Source organism: Mustela nivalis, assembly GCF_964662115.1.
Source record: "Mustela nivalis genome assembly, chromosome: 10".
In the NCBI taxonomy this organism is placed as follows: domain Eukaryota; kingdom Metazoa; phylum Chordata; class Mammalia; order Carnivora; family Mustelidae; genus Mustela; species Mustela nivalis.
In genome coordinates, this window is record NC_139029.1 from 42,099,260 (window position 1) to 42,116,508 (window position 17,249).

The 17,249-nt window shown below is 53.0% G+C and overlaps 1 protein-coding gene across 6 annotated transcripts in view; it reads left to right on the forward strand.

The window, feature by feature from the left end:
- The window catches only part of MROH7 (maestro heat like repeat family member 7), a 50,858-nt gene extending 35,935 nt beyond the window's left edge, over positions 1-14,923 (forward strand). For 5 of the 6 annotated variants that reach the window (XM_082688071.1, XM_082688070.1, XM_082688069.1 and 2 more), the window contains 9 exons: positions 1,155-1,292; positions 2,363-2,477; positions 6,709-6,849; positions 7,504-7,683; positions 8,252-8,407; positions 8,678-8,800; positions 11,790-11,892; positions 13,993-14,055; positions 14,602-14,923. In XM_082688071.1, coding sequence (XP_082544197.1) covers positions 1,155-1,292; positions 2,363-2,477; positions 6,709-6,849; positions 7,504-7,683; positions 8,252-8,407; positions 8,678-8,800; positions 11,790-11,892; positions 13,993-14,055; positions 14,602-14,846 — 1,264 coding nt within the window. In that variant the 3' untranslated portion in view covers positions 14,847-14,923. The remainder of the gene's footprint in view (positions 1-1,154; positions 1,293-2,362; positions 2,478-6,708; positions 6,850-7,503; positions 7,684-8,251; positions 8,408-8,677; positions 8,801-11,789; positions 11,893-13,992; positions 14,056-14,601) is intronic. The other variant, XM_082688073.1, reaches the window with a different exon arrangement.
- Positions 14,924-17,249: the final 2,326 nt, after the last annotated feature.

Consider the following 17,249-nt stretch of genomic DNA (forward strand, 5'->3'; position numbering starts at 1 on the left):
TCTCCGCTTAGCTATTCAGCCAGTGTTCTTGGGGGAAGGGAATCGTTGGGGAGAGGGAGAGTTGGGGAGGGCAAGCCCTAGGCTTTCAGGGTGGGCAGCACCGGGAGCCTGCCTCCTTCTCTCTCCATGTGTGTGTGACTTTGCTGGTCCAGGACTGTAACTGACAGCATGTGTCTCTAAGAATCAGCAGGAAGCTTGCATGGTTCTGAAAGCCTGGGTCTTCGTAGAAGCTTGACTTTTCCCACTGGATCAGTAGTTATTACAAAACCCAAAACATCGAAACTAAAAGTGAATTCCCAAACATTACGCAATTTCCAGAATGCTTTGCTGCTTTGTCTTGAATCATGAGGACCACCCACTCTCAGTATCTCCTGACGTATGTCCACATGTGATAAACTCTTTAAACATGAGGGCTGACGTTTCTAGAAAACTTTGTCTAAACGTAAACTTCATTCCACACACTGTCCATTTCCATTTTATTAAAGGTTTACCTATAGGTACACATACACATCTGCGGACACCCAGTACCCAGGACATAGTGGGGCATCCGCACAGGGCTGCTCCTTCCCAGCACCATGCTGGGGCTTCAAAAGCACAGAGGACTGGGTTCCAGCCTCCTCCATCCACAGGTTATAAAAGCCCCCCCCACCTTGCCCATACTGCCCAGGGCCTTCTGCTGGGCATCCAGGTCCGGGAATCCCTCTGAATGCCCCAAGAGGGTGAAGGCCTCAGGCCAACAAGAGACTGTGCAAGTGAGGAGGGATGACCTCTCCCCCAGAGAGCTGCCCAGGCATGGGCTTGAGGGGGAGAGATAAGGGGGAGAGAGGCAGACCCCAGAGGTCTGGGGAGGTCTGGCTCCAACCTCTCCTTCCAGGGAAAGAGGCTCAGGAGAAAAGGAAGGATAAAACACCATTTGGGGGAATTTTGCCTCTGTTGACTCTTTCTCAAAGCTAACAATTTTTTAAAAAACCGCTCTTGGTGGGTACACCGAGGACTGCTACCTCAGCATCAGCAGGTCTCAGAGAAGCTTCTCTGACCAGATGGGAGCTGACAGGAGGGGGTGTGGGAAGAGGCAGGCTGGAGGGAGGTCCGGCCCCTGTGTGGTGGGGGAGGGGAGCGGGGGTCATGAGGTCTCAGCCACCTTGTCTTGGCAGCTGGGTGGTCAAGGTGGTGAAAACCTTGCTGCTGAGGATGGGCTGCTCATATGAGGCCACCTTTCTGGAGGACCAGGGCGGCTGGGAGCTCATGGAGCAGGCGGAGAACCACCACCGGGGAGTGTCCCTGCTGGCCAGGTGAGGCTGGGATGGCCCGGCGCAGGGGTTGGGGGAGAGAGAGGTTTGGGTTTGCATCTCTCTCTGGGCAAGACCCTTCCCTCAGTCCCGCACCTCTTCTAAGTGGCAGGGTATGGTCGACCTCAGTGGGTGGCCACACCCTCCGTGGACACTGAGTGCGGCCGGGACAGTGCCTGGCAACCGCACAGCCCTTCGCTTACTTACGACACCCCTTTTCTCACTGTATGGGGACCTTAGTTCCTACGCTCATACAGGCATGACAGTATAGCCAAGGCCTTCAGAGTGTGGCCTTGGGGCTGGTCTGCCTGTGTCCAGATCCCAGCCCACCACCTCTCAGCTGTGTGACCCAGGGCAAGTTCTTGCCTCTCTCTAAGCTTTACGCTCAGTCATGTGGAAATAATAATAGGACCCATCGCCAGAGCTTAGGATGAGGGTTAAAGTACTCTGTACAGCCCCTGGTATATGGGAAGAGCGTAGCACAGGTTAGCTTTCATGGTCATTATGCTGACTGGTGGGACAGGGATCATCAGCCTGCATTTTGCACAGCAGGATGCCAAGGTCCCAGAGAGGGACAGTTATGTATCAAAGGTCACACAGCCAGGAAGTGGCAAGGCTAGGAGATGATCAGCTGACAGAGACCGGGGTCTTCCCTGGCCCCCATACACAGCCTCCCCTGGGGTTGGGAAGGGGCACCTCGATTCTGACGATGTGACTCCTGCAGGAACACTGTTCCTTAACCTTGCACCTTGAGTGCCCAGGATGCTGCCGCCCCCCAGGGGTCTCAGAATACAATTGCATTTATTGAGCACCTACTCTGCTGTAGGCATCTGTGCTCTGTGCTCTTGGGCAAGCTTTCCCACTCTGAGCCTCAGGCTCTCCAGCTGTAAAACAAAGCAGTTAAACTAGACGGCTTCCGAGATTCTGTGCAGATGGGAAATCCTGGGAACCCAGGAACCCAGCTGCCCCTGACTTGCTCAGAGTTTAGAGTGTCAGGCCAGACCCTCCCAGCCCCCCAGCAGGTCCCCTGGGGCTGGAGAGCCTGAGGACTGCTCACCCTGCCTCACCCCCAGGGCCATGGTGCACTACTCCTGCCAGGAGCTGTGCCGTATCCTCTACCTGCTCATCCCGCTCCTGGAGCGAGGCGACGAAAAGCACAAGATCACGGCCACCGCCTTCTACGTGGAGGTACCAAGTGGGCGCGGGCACTGGGCAAGGCTCTTCCCCCGCTGCTCGGAGCCCAGGCCTCAGTTCACATTATCAGTCATTTCTCCTGCACAAACAGTACTTAGCAATGGAGAATTTCACAAGCACGATTGCTCTAGGATATAAAGACCTCGTAGGATCTCCCTTTGCTCCTCCTCTCTCCACTCCTTCATCCATTCTACTCTTTCCAGATTCCCATGCCCAACCTTTGGTGGGCACTGCCATGTGCCAAGCACCAGACTAGAGATGCAAGGTTGGAGGTACAAATATGAAATTGACTCTGCCCAGGCCTCAGGGAATTCTCAGTGTGGCAGAGAAGCCAGAGGATGCCCCAGTTATAAAATGGGGTGCATGAAGTGACTTGTGCTCTGATGGGGGCAGTCCAGGCTATGGTGGGAGAATAGGAGACTTGAGGTGGTAATGGTGGTGGCCGGAGCATCAGGGAGGGCTTCCTGGAGGAAGTGACATCTAAGCTGAGTTCAGTGTGTGGAGGGTACTGGGGGTGCTGGAAGAGATGAATCATAAGGTTGGTTAGGGTCGGACCCAGAAGAGGAGACCCGCCAGCAATAATAGCTAACATTTATTGAGCATTTACTCTCTTCTAGGCATGTTCTTAGAGTTTTACCCATATTGATTCACTTAATATGATGCAGATGCCATTTCAACCCCCGTTTTAGAGGAGGAAAACTGAGGCACTGATTTAAGTAAATTTTGCAAGACCACGCAGCTTGTAAGTGGCAGACTCAGGGTTCAAACCCAGACTCTTGGGTTCTCAAACCTACTCTTTCCTCCCCTGTCTCTCTATTTTATTTTATTTTTTAAAAAGATTTTATTTATTTATTTAATTGGCAGCAAGACAGCGAAAAAGGAAACAGAAGCAGGGGAAGTGGGAGAAGGAGAAGCAGGCTTTCCACCAAGCGGGAAGCCTGATGCAGGGCTGAATCCCAGAATCCTGAGATCATGATCTGAGCCAAAGGCAGACACTTAACCACTGAGCCACCCAGGCGCCCCTCTCTTTAATTTAGAAAAAAATTGTGGAAAAATACACATAACATAAAAGTTATCATTTTCACCACTGTGCCGCCATCAGCACCATCCACAGAACTGTTCATCTTCCTTCCCAAGTGCAGCCTCTGTCTCAAACTGAAACTGGTATCCATGAAATACTGCCTCCCCAGCCCCTGGCAACCAGCATTCTATGTTGTGGCTCTGAGCTTGCTGTTGTAGGTTTCAAGGAAACAGAATCATACAATATGTCCTTTTGTGTCTGGCTTATTTCACTCTACATAATTAGTCTTTGAAGTTCATGCATGTTGTTAACAAGGCTCAGAATTTCATTCTTTCTTTTCAAGCTGAATAATAGTCCCTTGTATGTATCTACCACATTTTGTTTATCCATTCATCTGTCGGTAGACATTTGTAAAGCCCACTCTCCTAACTGCCACTCTTGCTGTCTCTTGTGACCTTCTGGGCAAGGTCATGCTGGGGACTGTGCTGTCATCAGGGTCTGCAGTGGGGTCAGAGTAGCCGGCTCACTTTCTGCTCGGAGAGTAGAAGGCTAAGGAAGGCTTCCTGGAGGAGGTGCCCTCTGAGCTGCCAGATGGACAGGAGGCAGCATTTTCTTCCAGGCATCTCCTGCGTCTCTTCCGCTTCTCCAGCTGGAGTGACAGTCTGGGGAGGAGGGACCATGTCGTGAAGTGGGGATCGCGTGGGTGAGTGAGTGCCCAGATGAACACTTGGCCTGACCCTGCAGGCACCAGTAGAATGTGTCACCTCCAGGAGGACAGACAAGGGTATGCTTCAAGGTCATACAGCTCAAGGAGTCCAGAGAGATTCTGACTAGGTCTACCCAACTGGTCGGCCACTTCTCTCTAATTCTGTGAGTGGCCACCACTTGTGGTTCTTGAGGGAGATGGTGGTGGTGGCGGCACTTTACGAACCTCAAGGGATGCTCCCATGTCCAGCACAAGGTCAGGGGTACTAGGCTTAACCTTTCCAGAACACTCCCCTGGAACCCTGAGCAGTGGCCCTCCGCCCTGGAGCAAGTATCCTCAGCCAGGTTCAGTCCTCCGGTTCCCCAGAGAGGTGAGCTGCAGTCAGGCCAGAACCGGGCCCACCACATTCACTGTGGGTGGCACCTTGATGCAGCTCACATATCCCAACCCCCGCCTCCCCAGCCACCTATGCTGTGATCATCAATGTGTGTGCTTGCTGCTTCCAGCGGCTGGGCAACTCAGGGGAGCTGTGTGAGCTTGGCAAGTCCTGGAACCTGCCTGTGCCTCAGTTTCCTCATTTTCAATATGGGGATGATGAATTGCCCACCTCATAGAGTTTTTTAAAAAAAGGATTTATTTATTGTAGAGAGAGAGAGTGCTAGAGAGCTCATGCGAGCAGGGGGAGGGGCAGAGGGAGAGAGAGAGGGAGAGAATCTCCAGCAGACTCCCTGCTGAGTTTGGAGCCCGACTCAGGGCTTGATCCCACAACCCTGAGATCATGGCCGGAGGTGAAATCAGAGGCTGGATGCTTTAACTGACTGAGCCACCTGGGTTTTGATGAGGATTAAATGAGTTCACATAAAGCTCCGAGGGTAGTACCTGCATCTAGGAAGTACTGTCTGTGAGTCAGCTATATTGCTATTATTATTATTATTATTATTTATCATCAGTACCCTTCTTTGCATATCTAGTGTGCAGCTCAGAACCTGGTGCAGAGCAGGCCTGACTTTGAGTTGTGTGGTCGGGCAGAGGGAGGGCAGTGGGTGGAGCCCCTTCTATACAGTTCCTGTCCCTCTGGGCCCTGGCTCTGCCCCTCTCCCCAGCTCTCTCTTCTCATCATAGCAACTCAGGGTCTCAGTAGTCACAGTAGAGCTAAGGCCAGGCAACAGATGGGAGAAGTGTTTGTGAAGATGACCAGGCAGGAACTGAAGACGAGTTGGCTGCTGTGGGTGGGAGGGTGGCGGGAAGAGGAAAGAGATGGGGGTGATGCTGGGTTTAGGCTAGGACTGCAGGGGGAGTGGTGGTGCTAGACCCAGCAATGGGAACACAGGAGGAAAGGCAATTCTAAAGAGGAAAGGAACCATGTTTTATGTTGGACCTGAACTCTTGTACCAAAGTGTTCCTGAAGCACATACTTTCCCCAGAGCTTGTGTTGGGTAACAGGAACCCAGGGAGTAACGCTTAAGGAACACAAGGAAGCCCCGGGGCAATGCAGGAGCAGATGCATAGGCAGACAGGGGCACTCGGGTTTCCACGTTCAGGACTCCCAGGGGCCCAGAGAAGGGGCAGTCCAGCCCAGTGCGGTGAGGTCCGGGGGCATCGTCACACACGGCTTCAGGGGGGCCCGGGTTTTGGATGGAGCCATGCAAGGTGAGCTGGGGCTCTAGTGGAGGTGGCCGCCCTCGCAGAAGGGCATCCTGCCAGCACAGAGAGGACAGAACAGCCTGGATCATTCCACAAAAATGCGCAGCTTGGTTAGAAGCTGATTGGTGATAAGAGTGTGGGCTGTAGAGAGGCATGGAGTGGATGAGGCCCCAGAGGCAGGCAGGGCCCAATGGTGAAAAGGCAGCGGGGAGCACAGGGCCTCGGAGCTGGAGAGTGACATGTGCCGCCTTGCCATGAGGTGCTGATGGACATCGGGTGGAGGTGTCTGGCAAACTGTTGGTTTTCCAGGTCAGAAGCTCTGGACCACAGCATAGACTGGAGATGGTGACTTGGGCATTATGTGCTGGGGACACCAGTTAAAATCCTGAGCAGAGGAGCTCATGGAGGACAGTGGGCAGAGGGAAGACAGGCAGAGAGGACAGAGCTCAGCATCACCAACACAGACGGCTGGGTAGGGACAGGAACGAGTGACTGTCCTAGCAAAAAAATTTTTTTGAGGACAGTGACTGTCCTCAAAAAAATTTTTTTAGAGCGTAAAATATATCAATAATGGATATACTGATTACAAGTCGCAATGGCAATGATAATACTTTGGATACATTGGGTCCGGCATCACTACCATTAACTTCACCTATTTCTTTCTTGCTCTTTAAATGTGGCTACTAGGAAATTTAAACTGATGCACATGGCTGGTCTTGGACAGCACTAGCCAGCTAGCCATCATTCATGCCTCATGCTCAGCCCCTGGTCATCCAGTGCAACTCCTCTGGGGAAGCAGGGTGGGGGGCTACCCTGCCCCTTGGCTCAGGGAGTCCTTCCTGTTACTCCCGCAGCTCCTACAGATGGAACAGGTGCAGCGGATCCCCGAGGAGTACTCGCTGGGGCGAATGGCAGAAGGCCTGAACCACCAGGACCCCATCATGAAGGTGCTGTCCATCCGAGGCCTGGTTATCTTGGCCCGGAGGACTGAGAAGGTGAGCAGAAGGCAGGGGAGAGCCCGGCCCAGCCTGGCCCTGAGCTGGAAGAAGGAGGGAGCCTGGCTATCACTGACTCTCAGATGCTGGACTCCATTTCTGTCCCTGCCTGTAAAGCAGATAGCCTTTAATAATTCCCCATACACTTTATTCTCATTGAAGTAGTTTCTAATCCAGTTGTTTTCACCATAAAGGCTGTACGTCTAGGAGGGGTTGGGGGATCGTAGTAGTTTTTCCTATTTTACAGATTAGGAAACCGAGGCCCAGATTGTTGATGCATCTTAACATTGTAAAAAAAAAAAAAAAAAAAAAAAAAAAAGTGCTTTGTTTTCCTCTCCCAGGCACTGTGGCAGCTCATGGCATAGAGGGACGAAGGGACAGGATGTAGGTTCAGAAAGCTAACTAGCAATGCAGGTCTTCTAACTGTGCCAGCAAGGGGGTGGCAACAGAGGCCCTCGGCTGCCCAGACCCGAGTCAGTGAGGCCAAAGAGGACTTTGGGGACAGCAAGAGGCTGAGGGAGGGCATTCCAGGCAGCTGGGATGGCATAATCAAAGGCCTGGAGGTGGAGCACCTGTCCTACCAAGGTCATCTCAGTGAATCAGAGGCTGGGTCTCCCACCTGGCGCCCGCATCCCAAACGGTCCTGCCCCGCAGACTGCCAAGGTGCAGGCCCTTCTGCCCTCCATGGTGAAGGGCCTGAAGAGGATGGATGGGCTGCTGGTGGTGGAGGCAGCCCACAACCTCAAGACCATCTTCAAGGGGCAGGACCGGAAGCTGACAGACAGCTCAGTCTATGTGGAGATGCTACAGATCCTGCTGCGCCATTTCAGCGATGTAAGGGATCCCGTGGGGGGGCTGGGGGGGGCTGAGGGGCAGCCTCTGGAGGGTGTGGCCTTTACTATGCTGGGGACTGCAATACCTCCCGTGGCCTGCTAAGGCAGGGCACAGCGGTATCGGGGGCGTGTACCTCGTTCCAGTGGGCCCATGTCTTTATAAGTGGATTGCATTGAGAAAGCTCCTTCTTCAATCAGTTCTCACTGAGGGGACTCTTTTGAAATCAAGTCTCCCCAGACCCTTGCCTCATTGCAGTTGGCTCACTTCAAGGCTGCACGTGTTTTCCAGCAGAGGGGGGCATTTTCCCATTTGGCACTAAGGTACCTCTTAGGGGGTCCTGGCCAAGGGGAGCGGGCAGAACTCCAGACCTAGGCTCCAGTGAGGGGGGCACTGGCCCCAGATCAGCCCCACCCGACGGCCTCCGCCCTGTCCCATCTCTGTGCATCTTGTGCCCGGAGGGCCCCCCCAGAATGAGTGGGAGGACAGCCGCCTGCCTCCATGTGAGGCTCAGAGGCCCAGGCAGCCTCTTGGAGGAGGGAGCCTGCCTGAGCCTCGGGGTCTGCTCCAGTCTCGAGAGGACGTGCGCTCTTCCTGCATCAACCTGTATGGCAAGGTGGTCCAGAAGCTGCGGTCGCCCCGCACCCCAGCTGTGGAGCAGCAGCTCATCAGGACCTTGGTGCCCCTGCTGCTGCTTATGCAAGAGGGCAACGCTAAGGTGAGCCAGGTGAGTGTGCATAGGCACTGGGCCCTGTGGCCGAGCCTCCCTCTGTGGAAACCAAGCCAGAGTCACTAACAATCTATTATGGACAAGCCTGTGTTCCAAAGGCACCCATGTCAGAATTCCTCCTCAAGATGGACTTCACTTGTGCATTTCAAATTGGAATAGATTTCTCCAGAATGCAGTTTCACGACACTTTTTTTTTTTTTTCCTGGAAGATATTCTGACTGTCCTGGAATTCCCTAGTTCTGGTATTGTCTTCCTGTTGGCCCCCAGAAATGTATAAAGACCCTGTTCCGCTGTTCTTGCCTCATGGCATGGGAATTGCCAAAAAGAGCCTATAGCCGGAAGTCCTGGGACAACCAGCAGCAGACGGTGGCCAAAATATGCAAGTACCTTGTGAGTGCTTTCAAGTTGTTCCCGATGAGTGTGCTAGAGGTGGGCAAAGCTTTCCCCTTTTTCTCTTCCTTCCTTTTTGCATGGGCATCCTGACTGGCAATTCCACTTTTACCTACACGTTAATTGGCTCCTGGATGTTCACCTGCCTTTCTGGCTTGTCACTTCTGGTGTCCCTCTCCAGTGGCTTATTGGACACCTCCCCACTGGCCCACATGCACTTGAAGCTCAGCATGCCTCTTCTGAGCTGATGCCCTCCCCCTCATTTCAGTTCTGCTCTGTCCCTCTAGATCCCCAAAGCAGAAGCCTAGAATTATCCTAGACTCTGTCTCCCTCACTCTCCACATTTGATCAATCTTAAATATCCTAAACGTCTCTTCATCTGTTTCTTCACTCCCTGTCCCCATGCTCCTTGCCCTTAGTTTAGGGCATGGATGTCTTCCAGCAGGGCCGTCGATCCAGCCACCCCCCCAGTTCTCTCCACCTTGAACCTCACCTCTTCCAATTCCATCCCCCCTTGGGCCACCAAAGCAATCTGCTTCAAACACGAGTCTGTCTGTGTTCTATCTCTATTTCAAGAGCTCCCTTCAAAAAGTTCGCTTTTCTGCATCTGCAATTCCCAGGGTATATTCTCTGTGGCACACACGCCACAGGAAATGCCCCACAGGGGAGAAAATAGGTTCTAAGATGAATAGGTTTGGGAAACACTGCCTTGTCATCTTCCTCTCGGAGGTTTGCAATGCCTTCACCTCACTAAAGGCTCTGATGTGGTCCGTGCTAAGATGTTCCGTGGTTGCTGAGTCCGTGGTCAGTCCACCCATACCCCATGGAATGCACGCTGCAGGAGGCAGCCCGGTCCCTCTACGCACCATTTGGGAAGCTTTGCAAGAAGTCCTATCTATATCTCTGGCTGTCAAGGGACCCCCGGACGCAGACTCGGAGACAGAGATTAGCATGCAGGAGGGTTATTTGAGCATGGCCTTGGGATTGACACCTATGGACGGGAGGGCGGGGGCAGGGAGAGAGGTCAAGCCGCAGCGTAGCTCTGGGGGAGCCTCAGCCATCCCTGCAGTGAGATTCCCCACATTTGGGGACAGGGCCAGGTCTTTACACGCTCGTGTCTGTTTGTTACTGGATACCAGCCACCCTGGGAAGGGACATGACCTTGGGCCAGCAGTTCTCTTCCACGGAGGCAGTCCCCAGTGTTGGGGGAGAAACCCTTCACCTCAAAGGGAGATCTGGGTGGGGTATGCCTGCACCCCTCACAGCAGTCGAATGAAAATATGCAGAGTAACAGATGGTTCCTGGCTTAAGAAAAGGGCTGGAAACCACCACTGTCAGTAAGGCTCAAAACCCCTGCAATCCAGGGTCTGTTGTTATTACCATCCTTGCACGAGGGAAAAAGAGGCCTAGAGGAGGTGTTCGGCCAGGGCGCTAATTCAAATACCGCCCTGTGACCAGGCAGTGGGTGGAGAGTGATTGTGGGTGACACGAAAGTGGTGGGGCCTATGTCAGCCTGGAGGGCCAGGCCCTGTTGAAAGCCTGAGTGGGTGGGTGCTCCTGCTCATGGTGTAGGCCGTTCTTGCCAGCTCCTCTGCTTTCACAGGAAAAGCCAGAGACCCAGATTTTTATAAGACATCAATTAGCAATCAATTTAGCTTGTTGAAAACACTGTGTTGGTCACGGCTCTGCCAACTCCTCGTGGTTTGTGGGCTGCCGGCTTATGCCCTCTGTGCTAGGCCCTTCTAGAGCCTCTGTTTTGGCTTTTCAGCATCAACAGGTTTGCTCATGAGAGAGCCAACTGCTAGCCTTAGCTTTAAGGAGGGAGCGGTAACCCATTCATTCATCCATCCACCATCCATCCATTTACCCATCCATCCAGTGCTTTCTGGGCATCTGTGCCACACAAGGCTTTGTCCGGGATGCTGAGAAGTTGGAGCTGAGTGAGCTGGCCCCTTCTCTCGTGGGAGCTCTGGATCTGGTAGGGGAGATAGGTATAAATAATCACAGCACAATGACATAGGTGACATGCATGACAAGGGCTGTGCCAAGGTGGTGTAGAAACATGAAGAGTGGTGAGATCTGCTCTGAAAATTGTGAAAGGCTTCGGGGAGGAGGTGGCTTCTGAGCTGAACCTCAAGGGATGAGAGAGATCTATCAAAGATGAATAAGAGAGGGAAAGGTACCACAATCAGGAGCAATCACTTGTACCAGGCATGGAGCTGGGGAGAGCTGGGGCCATATCCTGCTATCGGAGCAGAGTGTGCATAGCAGGTAGAGGCATTGATGGAAACAGGCTGAGAAGCATGATCATGAAGGGTTTGATGCCAGGCCCATAGTTTATTCCCTGACATGCAGATTGTCAATAGGAGAGTAATTGTACCAGATTCTTCCTCATCTCCTTCAACAACCTTTTAGCAGGTTGTCTGCCCCCAAATTTCTCCATGATCAAACTCATCCTGAATACCACTGTCAGACCATTTTGCCCAAAAACATTGCTTTGTCATTGCTCTATCAAGAATGGATGCTGGCTTCCTATTTTCTAATGCCTAAGTAAGCCTTATTCCTACCTGGCTTTTAAGGACTTTTAAGACCTCTCTAGTTTATTCTTCACTGCTCTGTTACTTGAATTCTTTACCCTGATCAGAGCTGTCTCCTTATCTATCATGTCCCTTGAGTGCCATGTCCATTCCCGCTTGGCTGGACTTTTTATTTTAGAACTTTTCTCTGAGATGCAGCGTGGGGGTGAATGGAAGAGGATACACCCAAGGCAGGAAGACCATGGAAAGCATGTTGCGATCCACTAAGAGAAAAGGAGGCCTGGCCTCTGGGGGCCTCAGGCAGAGGCCAGGATGGGTGGCAGAGAAGTTTAGGAGGCAAGGAGCTGAGGCTTGGCTGCCTGACAGGGTCACCATTCCTAGGTTTGGGAAGAGTGGACGGGCAATCAGTCCCTCTGAGGGCCCAGCACTCTTGGGCTTTCTCTTTGACTCAGGTGACTACCCACCAAGACAGCGCCTTCACATTCCTCAGCCAGAGCCTGGAGTATGCCAAGAATTCCCGGGCCTCCCTCCGGAAGTACTCAGTCATGTTCATAGGTAACCTGGTAGAGCTAGTTTGCTGCTAGGACTCTGCCTGCTCTCCATTTTGCTTCCTCCACTTGGAAGGAAGCTGCCAGTCCCCCTGGCACCTGGGAAATGCCTCCCTTGGGTTCAAGGTTTGGCCAGCAGACCGTCATGGTGCATATTGGAAAGGTCTTCCCTCCTCCAAAATCCCTGCTTAGGAAGTGGGCCACAGGATGGGTCCAGCCTGGAGTCCTTGTGCAGGTCACAACCTTGGCAACTGTACACAAAGGAACTCTGCTTCCTGCCTTCTCCCGCCCCAGTACAATATGGGTCCATGTCCAACAGGAGCCTACCATTGACTGTGTCAGGAGGGGCCAAGGTGTGCAGTAGAGTGATCAGATCCATGATCCCCTTTCTGTGTGACCCCAACTGAGTCATTTACTGCCACTGAGTCTCAGTTTCCTCACCTGTAAAATGGGGATTGACTCCAGTTTCACAGATTAGATGAGACAATTTTTAAAAAATGTGACGTCTGGCTAGTCAAGGTGCTCCCTCCACATCAGCTCACTCCACATAATCCCAACCTCTGCCTTTCTGGGGAGAAAACAACTAGATTCCCCTCAGTCAGAATCCCCCACCTCAGCCCAGACCCTTCTGATGGCTTGCGGGCATATCTCCTCCCAGCGACTCTCCTCCCCTCCCCCAAAGAACCACACACTCTTCCCCAGGACCAAGAGACCCCGCTGCCCAAGAGCTTGGAGAGAGGATGACCTTCCCATCCCCCACTTTGAAAAGCCATGCTTCTTTTGGTTCCTTTCTCCACTTCACTTGTGGTTTTCATCAGTCCACTCACCGATGCACCCATTCATTGGTTCAGTAAGCAAACATTGCTTGATACTCCCTTCTGTGTCAGGCACCATGACTCATCTAGAGAAACAGAGAACATTTCCGGAGGTGATGTGAATGGCAGGGGTGGGCGGTGGGGGGGACTGTGGTGTTAACATGATCCAGGCAGGGACAGAGGAGCGATGCCCAGGACTGGGGGCATCCCTCCGAATGTGGGGTTCTGCTCACAGGCGGCTTCTCACACAGAGTGACATTATTTCCTAGATGCTGACTTCTCTAAATCGTGCTCCAAATTAATCATGTGTAAAAGCATTAGTGTTTAACACTTGAGTTTGTTCTCTGAGTCAGAGGCCTGTGCTGGGGGAAACCAAGCAGAGGAGAGGCTGTGTCCTCCCACACACATCTCCCCCCCAGAACCCCCGCCCGGTGCTGTGATTCCTAACCTCTTGGGGGTTGGTGAAACCCTGAAGAAAGTTATGAACACTTTCCCTAGAAGAATGCGTACATGCATACAATTGTGCGTGTGATTTAAGATCTTCAGGGACTGCCCTGCCCACTCCCCCACCTCGAGTGTATCTAGGCTTGAGACCTCAGGTCTGGTGGGAGAGGTTCATAAGTCACAAAATGCATCACAGTATATACAGGTGAGGGAAACTCCGATGTTCTGAGAAACCAGAGAAACTTAGTTCGGGCTCAGGGTCAGGAAGGATTTCCTGCAGAAGTAATTATGTTAAGCTGAATAATCAAGGATAGATAGCAATGAGCCAGGCAGAGAAATGTGGGAACAGCCTCAGAGCAGGTCTGGCCTGGTCCCATTCAAGAACTGTTGGGAAAGGCACGTGGGCAGGGAGCCAGGGAGCAAGACAATGTGGCCGACAAGCAGAGTCTCAGGCCCTCCAGTGCCCCACCAAGCACCTGCACTCAGGTTCCCTCACACAGATGCTGCCCAAACTCACTGTAGAAGGCAGCTGAGGCAGCACCTTCCCAAGTCTCAGATGAGGACACTGAGGGTCAGCCTAGGTAAGGGACCACCTCGGGCCACACTGTCAGAGTCAGCAGCAGCCCAGATCCCGTCCCTGTCCCGTTGCCACCCATGCCCTCTGGATCTGCTACCTGTCCCAGGACCCCTCTTAGAGACTCTGTGCCAGGGTCAAAATGAAGTTCTCCTTTTATGTTCTCATTCGTGGGACCCAAGAAGGATGGAAGAGTTTCTCTTACGAGGTCTGGTCTGAGGGTGGGGGTCAGAGTCAGGAGGTGGAGGCACTCATGTCTTGGATTACACTCAAGGCTCCCTGGTCCCCTGCATGGAGAGCATAATGACAGAAGACCGTCTGAATGAAGTTAAAGCAGGTGAGTCACGCCCTGAGTCTTTGAGAGCTCGGAGGGGGTGGGTGGGGTGGGGGCAGTGAGAGAATGAGTGGGCTCACAGTGGGTGACAGGAAACAGAAGGGATAGATCTCAAAGCAAGTGGCTTCAGCTCAGCCCAGCTATGATCGTCTTTGTCCACTGCGAGCAGTGCTAGGGGGTCACCAAGATACAGAATACACAGCCCCACCCTAGGAGAGTTTACAATCTAGGAAACCAGACTAGGAAATAAGCTCCAAACCATTTAGTGCAGGGTGAGTAGTTCAGACTCTTAATGGGGCAGATTAATTTTGTAACTGGGAAAACTAATGGGAGCCTGAGGGTGGGGCAGTCCCAGAAGGCTTCCTGGAGGAGGCAGGTTTTGATTCAAGCTTCAAAAGGCAGGAATGGGTTGAAAAGCTGGGAGGAAGGTGAGATGAGGGGACACTGAGCAGAGTGCCTGAGCCAAGGCATGGAAAGGAGAAGGATGAGCTGTGAGACCAATGTGGGGACGCGGTCCTAACAAGCAGCCTTTCCCTCCCCATGCCCCAGCTCTGGAAAACCTGAGACACGACCCAGAAGCATCAGTGTGCATCTATGCAGCCCAGGCCCAGGACCACATCTTGGCCAGCTGCTGGCGAAACTCCTGGCCGCTGCCGCACGGGGACTCATGGGTGTGCGACCCGGCTGCCACACACCGCTGGAGCCCCAGCTGTGAGAACCTGCCCACTTCCCACCAGCAGCGCTCCTGGATCATGCAGACCCTGGGCTCCTGGAAGTTGTCCTTGAAGCAGTGATGTCCCCGAGCCCCCAGCCCTCCTCAGGGGTGGCCACGGCCACAGCCATCCCCCCTATAAATGCCACGTGGCTTACCTCTCCCCGTGAGTGTTCCCTCAAGGGAGACGCCGTGGCTCTATGCGACGCTTCTGCAAGACGAGTGTGGCCTTCACTGTTGACTCGGTCAACAACTACAGTCTCACACAGGCTGTTTTGTCCACATTTTATAGATGGGGAAGCCAAGGCTCCAAGAGGTGAAGGGGCTGCCTCAAGGCCACAGAGCAAGTCTCCCACCTGTCTCACTGCCCCCCTCCCCCACATGATTGGGGTGGCTTTAGGGGAAGGAAAAGGAGGGACTCTCCCACCCCATGACATCGGCACATTCTGGAGCCCTGACTACTGAGTCCCACTCTTGGGGCTCTGCTCAGAGACTAACTGTTCCTTATATGGGTCACATTCACTGAGCACCTAACCTGGATCAGGCCTGCTCTGAGTGCTGGAGGAGAACAAGACGAGTCCCAGGTCCTGGTAATTCATACTCTGAGGCAGTGGTTTGCAAAAGGGGTGATTTTGACATGCAGGGAATATTTGGCAATATCTGGAGACATTTGTGGCTGTCGGGTGGAGCCCAGAGACGCTGCTAAACATCCCACAGGGCATAGGACAGCACCCACAGTGAAGAATTATCCATCCCGAGTTTTCAAAAGTGCTCAGGTCTAATGGAAGTATCAGAGAAGTATCAGAGACAGGAAAGACACCAACAGCCCAGTGCTGTGATGAAGGGACTCCTGGGAGCTGTGAAGTCCAAAGATGTACCTAGGCTAGCAGGGAGTGGGGGTGTCAGGGAAGGCTTTTCCCAGAGATAAGACACCCACCCGCCACGAGGGGGCTTGGAAAGGTGACCACGTGGTGGGGGTATATAGAGGACAGGAAGGTGCACAGGACCAAGGGCCAACTGCTGATATGTAGGTTCAGAGGATCCTAGAATGTGTGTTTTGAGGGGGGAGGAGATCAGGACCAGGACTAGGTCCCTAAGGCCTTGGAGGCTGTGTGAGGGAGGGAGACCTCATGGAGCAGCGGGAAGACATGGTGTCATGTGAAGCTGGGGAGAGATGTGGGCAAACACTGGCTTTAGAAAGCTTCCTCTAGAGGATCAGGAACCCCGCAGACACGGCTGGTGGGAGTGTGGAGGGGTGCAGCCCTCTGGATAAAACCTGTCATTATTCGGTCGTACCAAGTTTAGGCACGCCAGGACCTGGCGACTCCGCTCATGAGTACGCATCTTGGATGTTTGCTCTTCCCACGGGTCCATGCAAAGAGACGAACGAGGAAGTCTCCCACAGCGTTATTTGCGGTGCCTGAGAGAGGAGGTGGCCTGGGTATCCATGGTCAGGGAGCGAAGGGCACTGTGGAGCCCATGCAGCAGTTCGAGGCCGAGGGGGACGTGTTGCACCACGGACAGGACCTAAAACCTAGTGCTGAGGAGAAAAGTACATAAAAAAATGCATTCGTGAAAGAAGTCACATTTTGCAAGAACACTTAAAAACTGAAAATACACATTAAAACAGTGGTGGGAAGGAGTAAAGAGGAGGGCTCTGGAACATGAAAGGGAATAAATGATAAAAGGGAGGGGAAGAAAGCTCACTCTGTGGTGGAAGGAAAGGGGGGGCAGTGAACAAGAGCACAGACAGGATGACTTGGCTGGAGGCTTGGGGGAGGAATGGAAGTCTGGACTGCAGGGTCAGATGGAAAGGGGGACCAGACCTTTAGGAGATGGAGAAGAGCAATTTTCAGAACCTGGTGGTTGATGGAATGGAGGAAGGGGGAGGGACAGGGAGGTGCTGGGGGTGCTGTCTGCATTTCAGAGTGGATGAATAGGTCAAGGGTGTGTCCCTCCACTAGGTCGTTCCTCTGGACCAGAAGCAGGTTCAGGGGGAGAGGAGTTCAGGCTGGATGTGGTCAGTATGAGAGGCTTGGCACGGTAGTAGAGACACCCACTGGGTGCCTGGCGGCACAGTGGGAGGCTGGGTAGAGGGAATCAGGGTGGAAATAGGTTTGGGATTCCTCGTAGACAAGGCTGAGGTGAGATTCCCTGGGCAAGGGTGTGGTGTAGAGTACATTTAAGCTCTTGCTCGGATGGGGAGCCTATGAAGTTGACCACACAATCATCTAATAAATCGTAGGCTGAGACCATCGGGATTCTGGGTCTAAGAGAGAGCAGGAAATGGAGGTGATGCTTGTGCCTCACCTTTTCCATTGCCAAGAATGTTCAGAAGCAAGGCCTGCTTGGAGTCTCACAGTAGTCATATGGAGTTATGGAGAAGGCAGACTGGCTTTAGTGCCACATTCTACAGATGAGGACAGGGCTTGAAGATGAGTGGGTCTTGTCCAAGTTCACACGAGAGAATAGCAGTGTGGGTCCC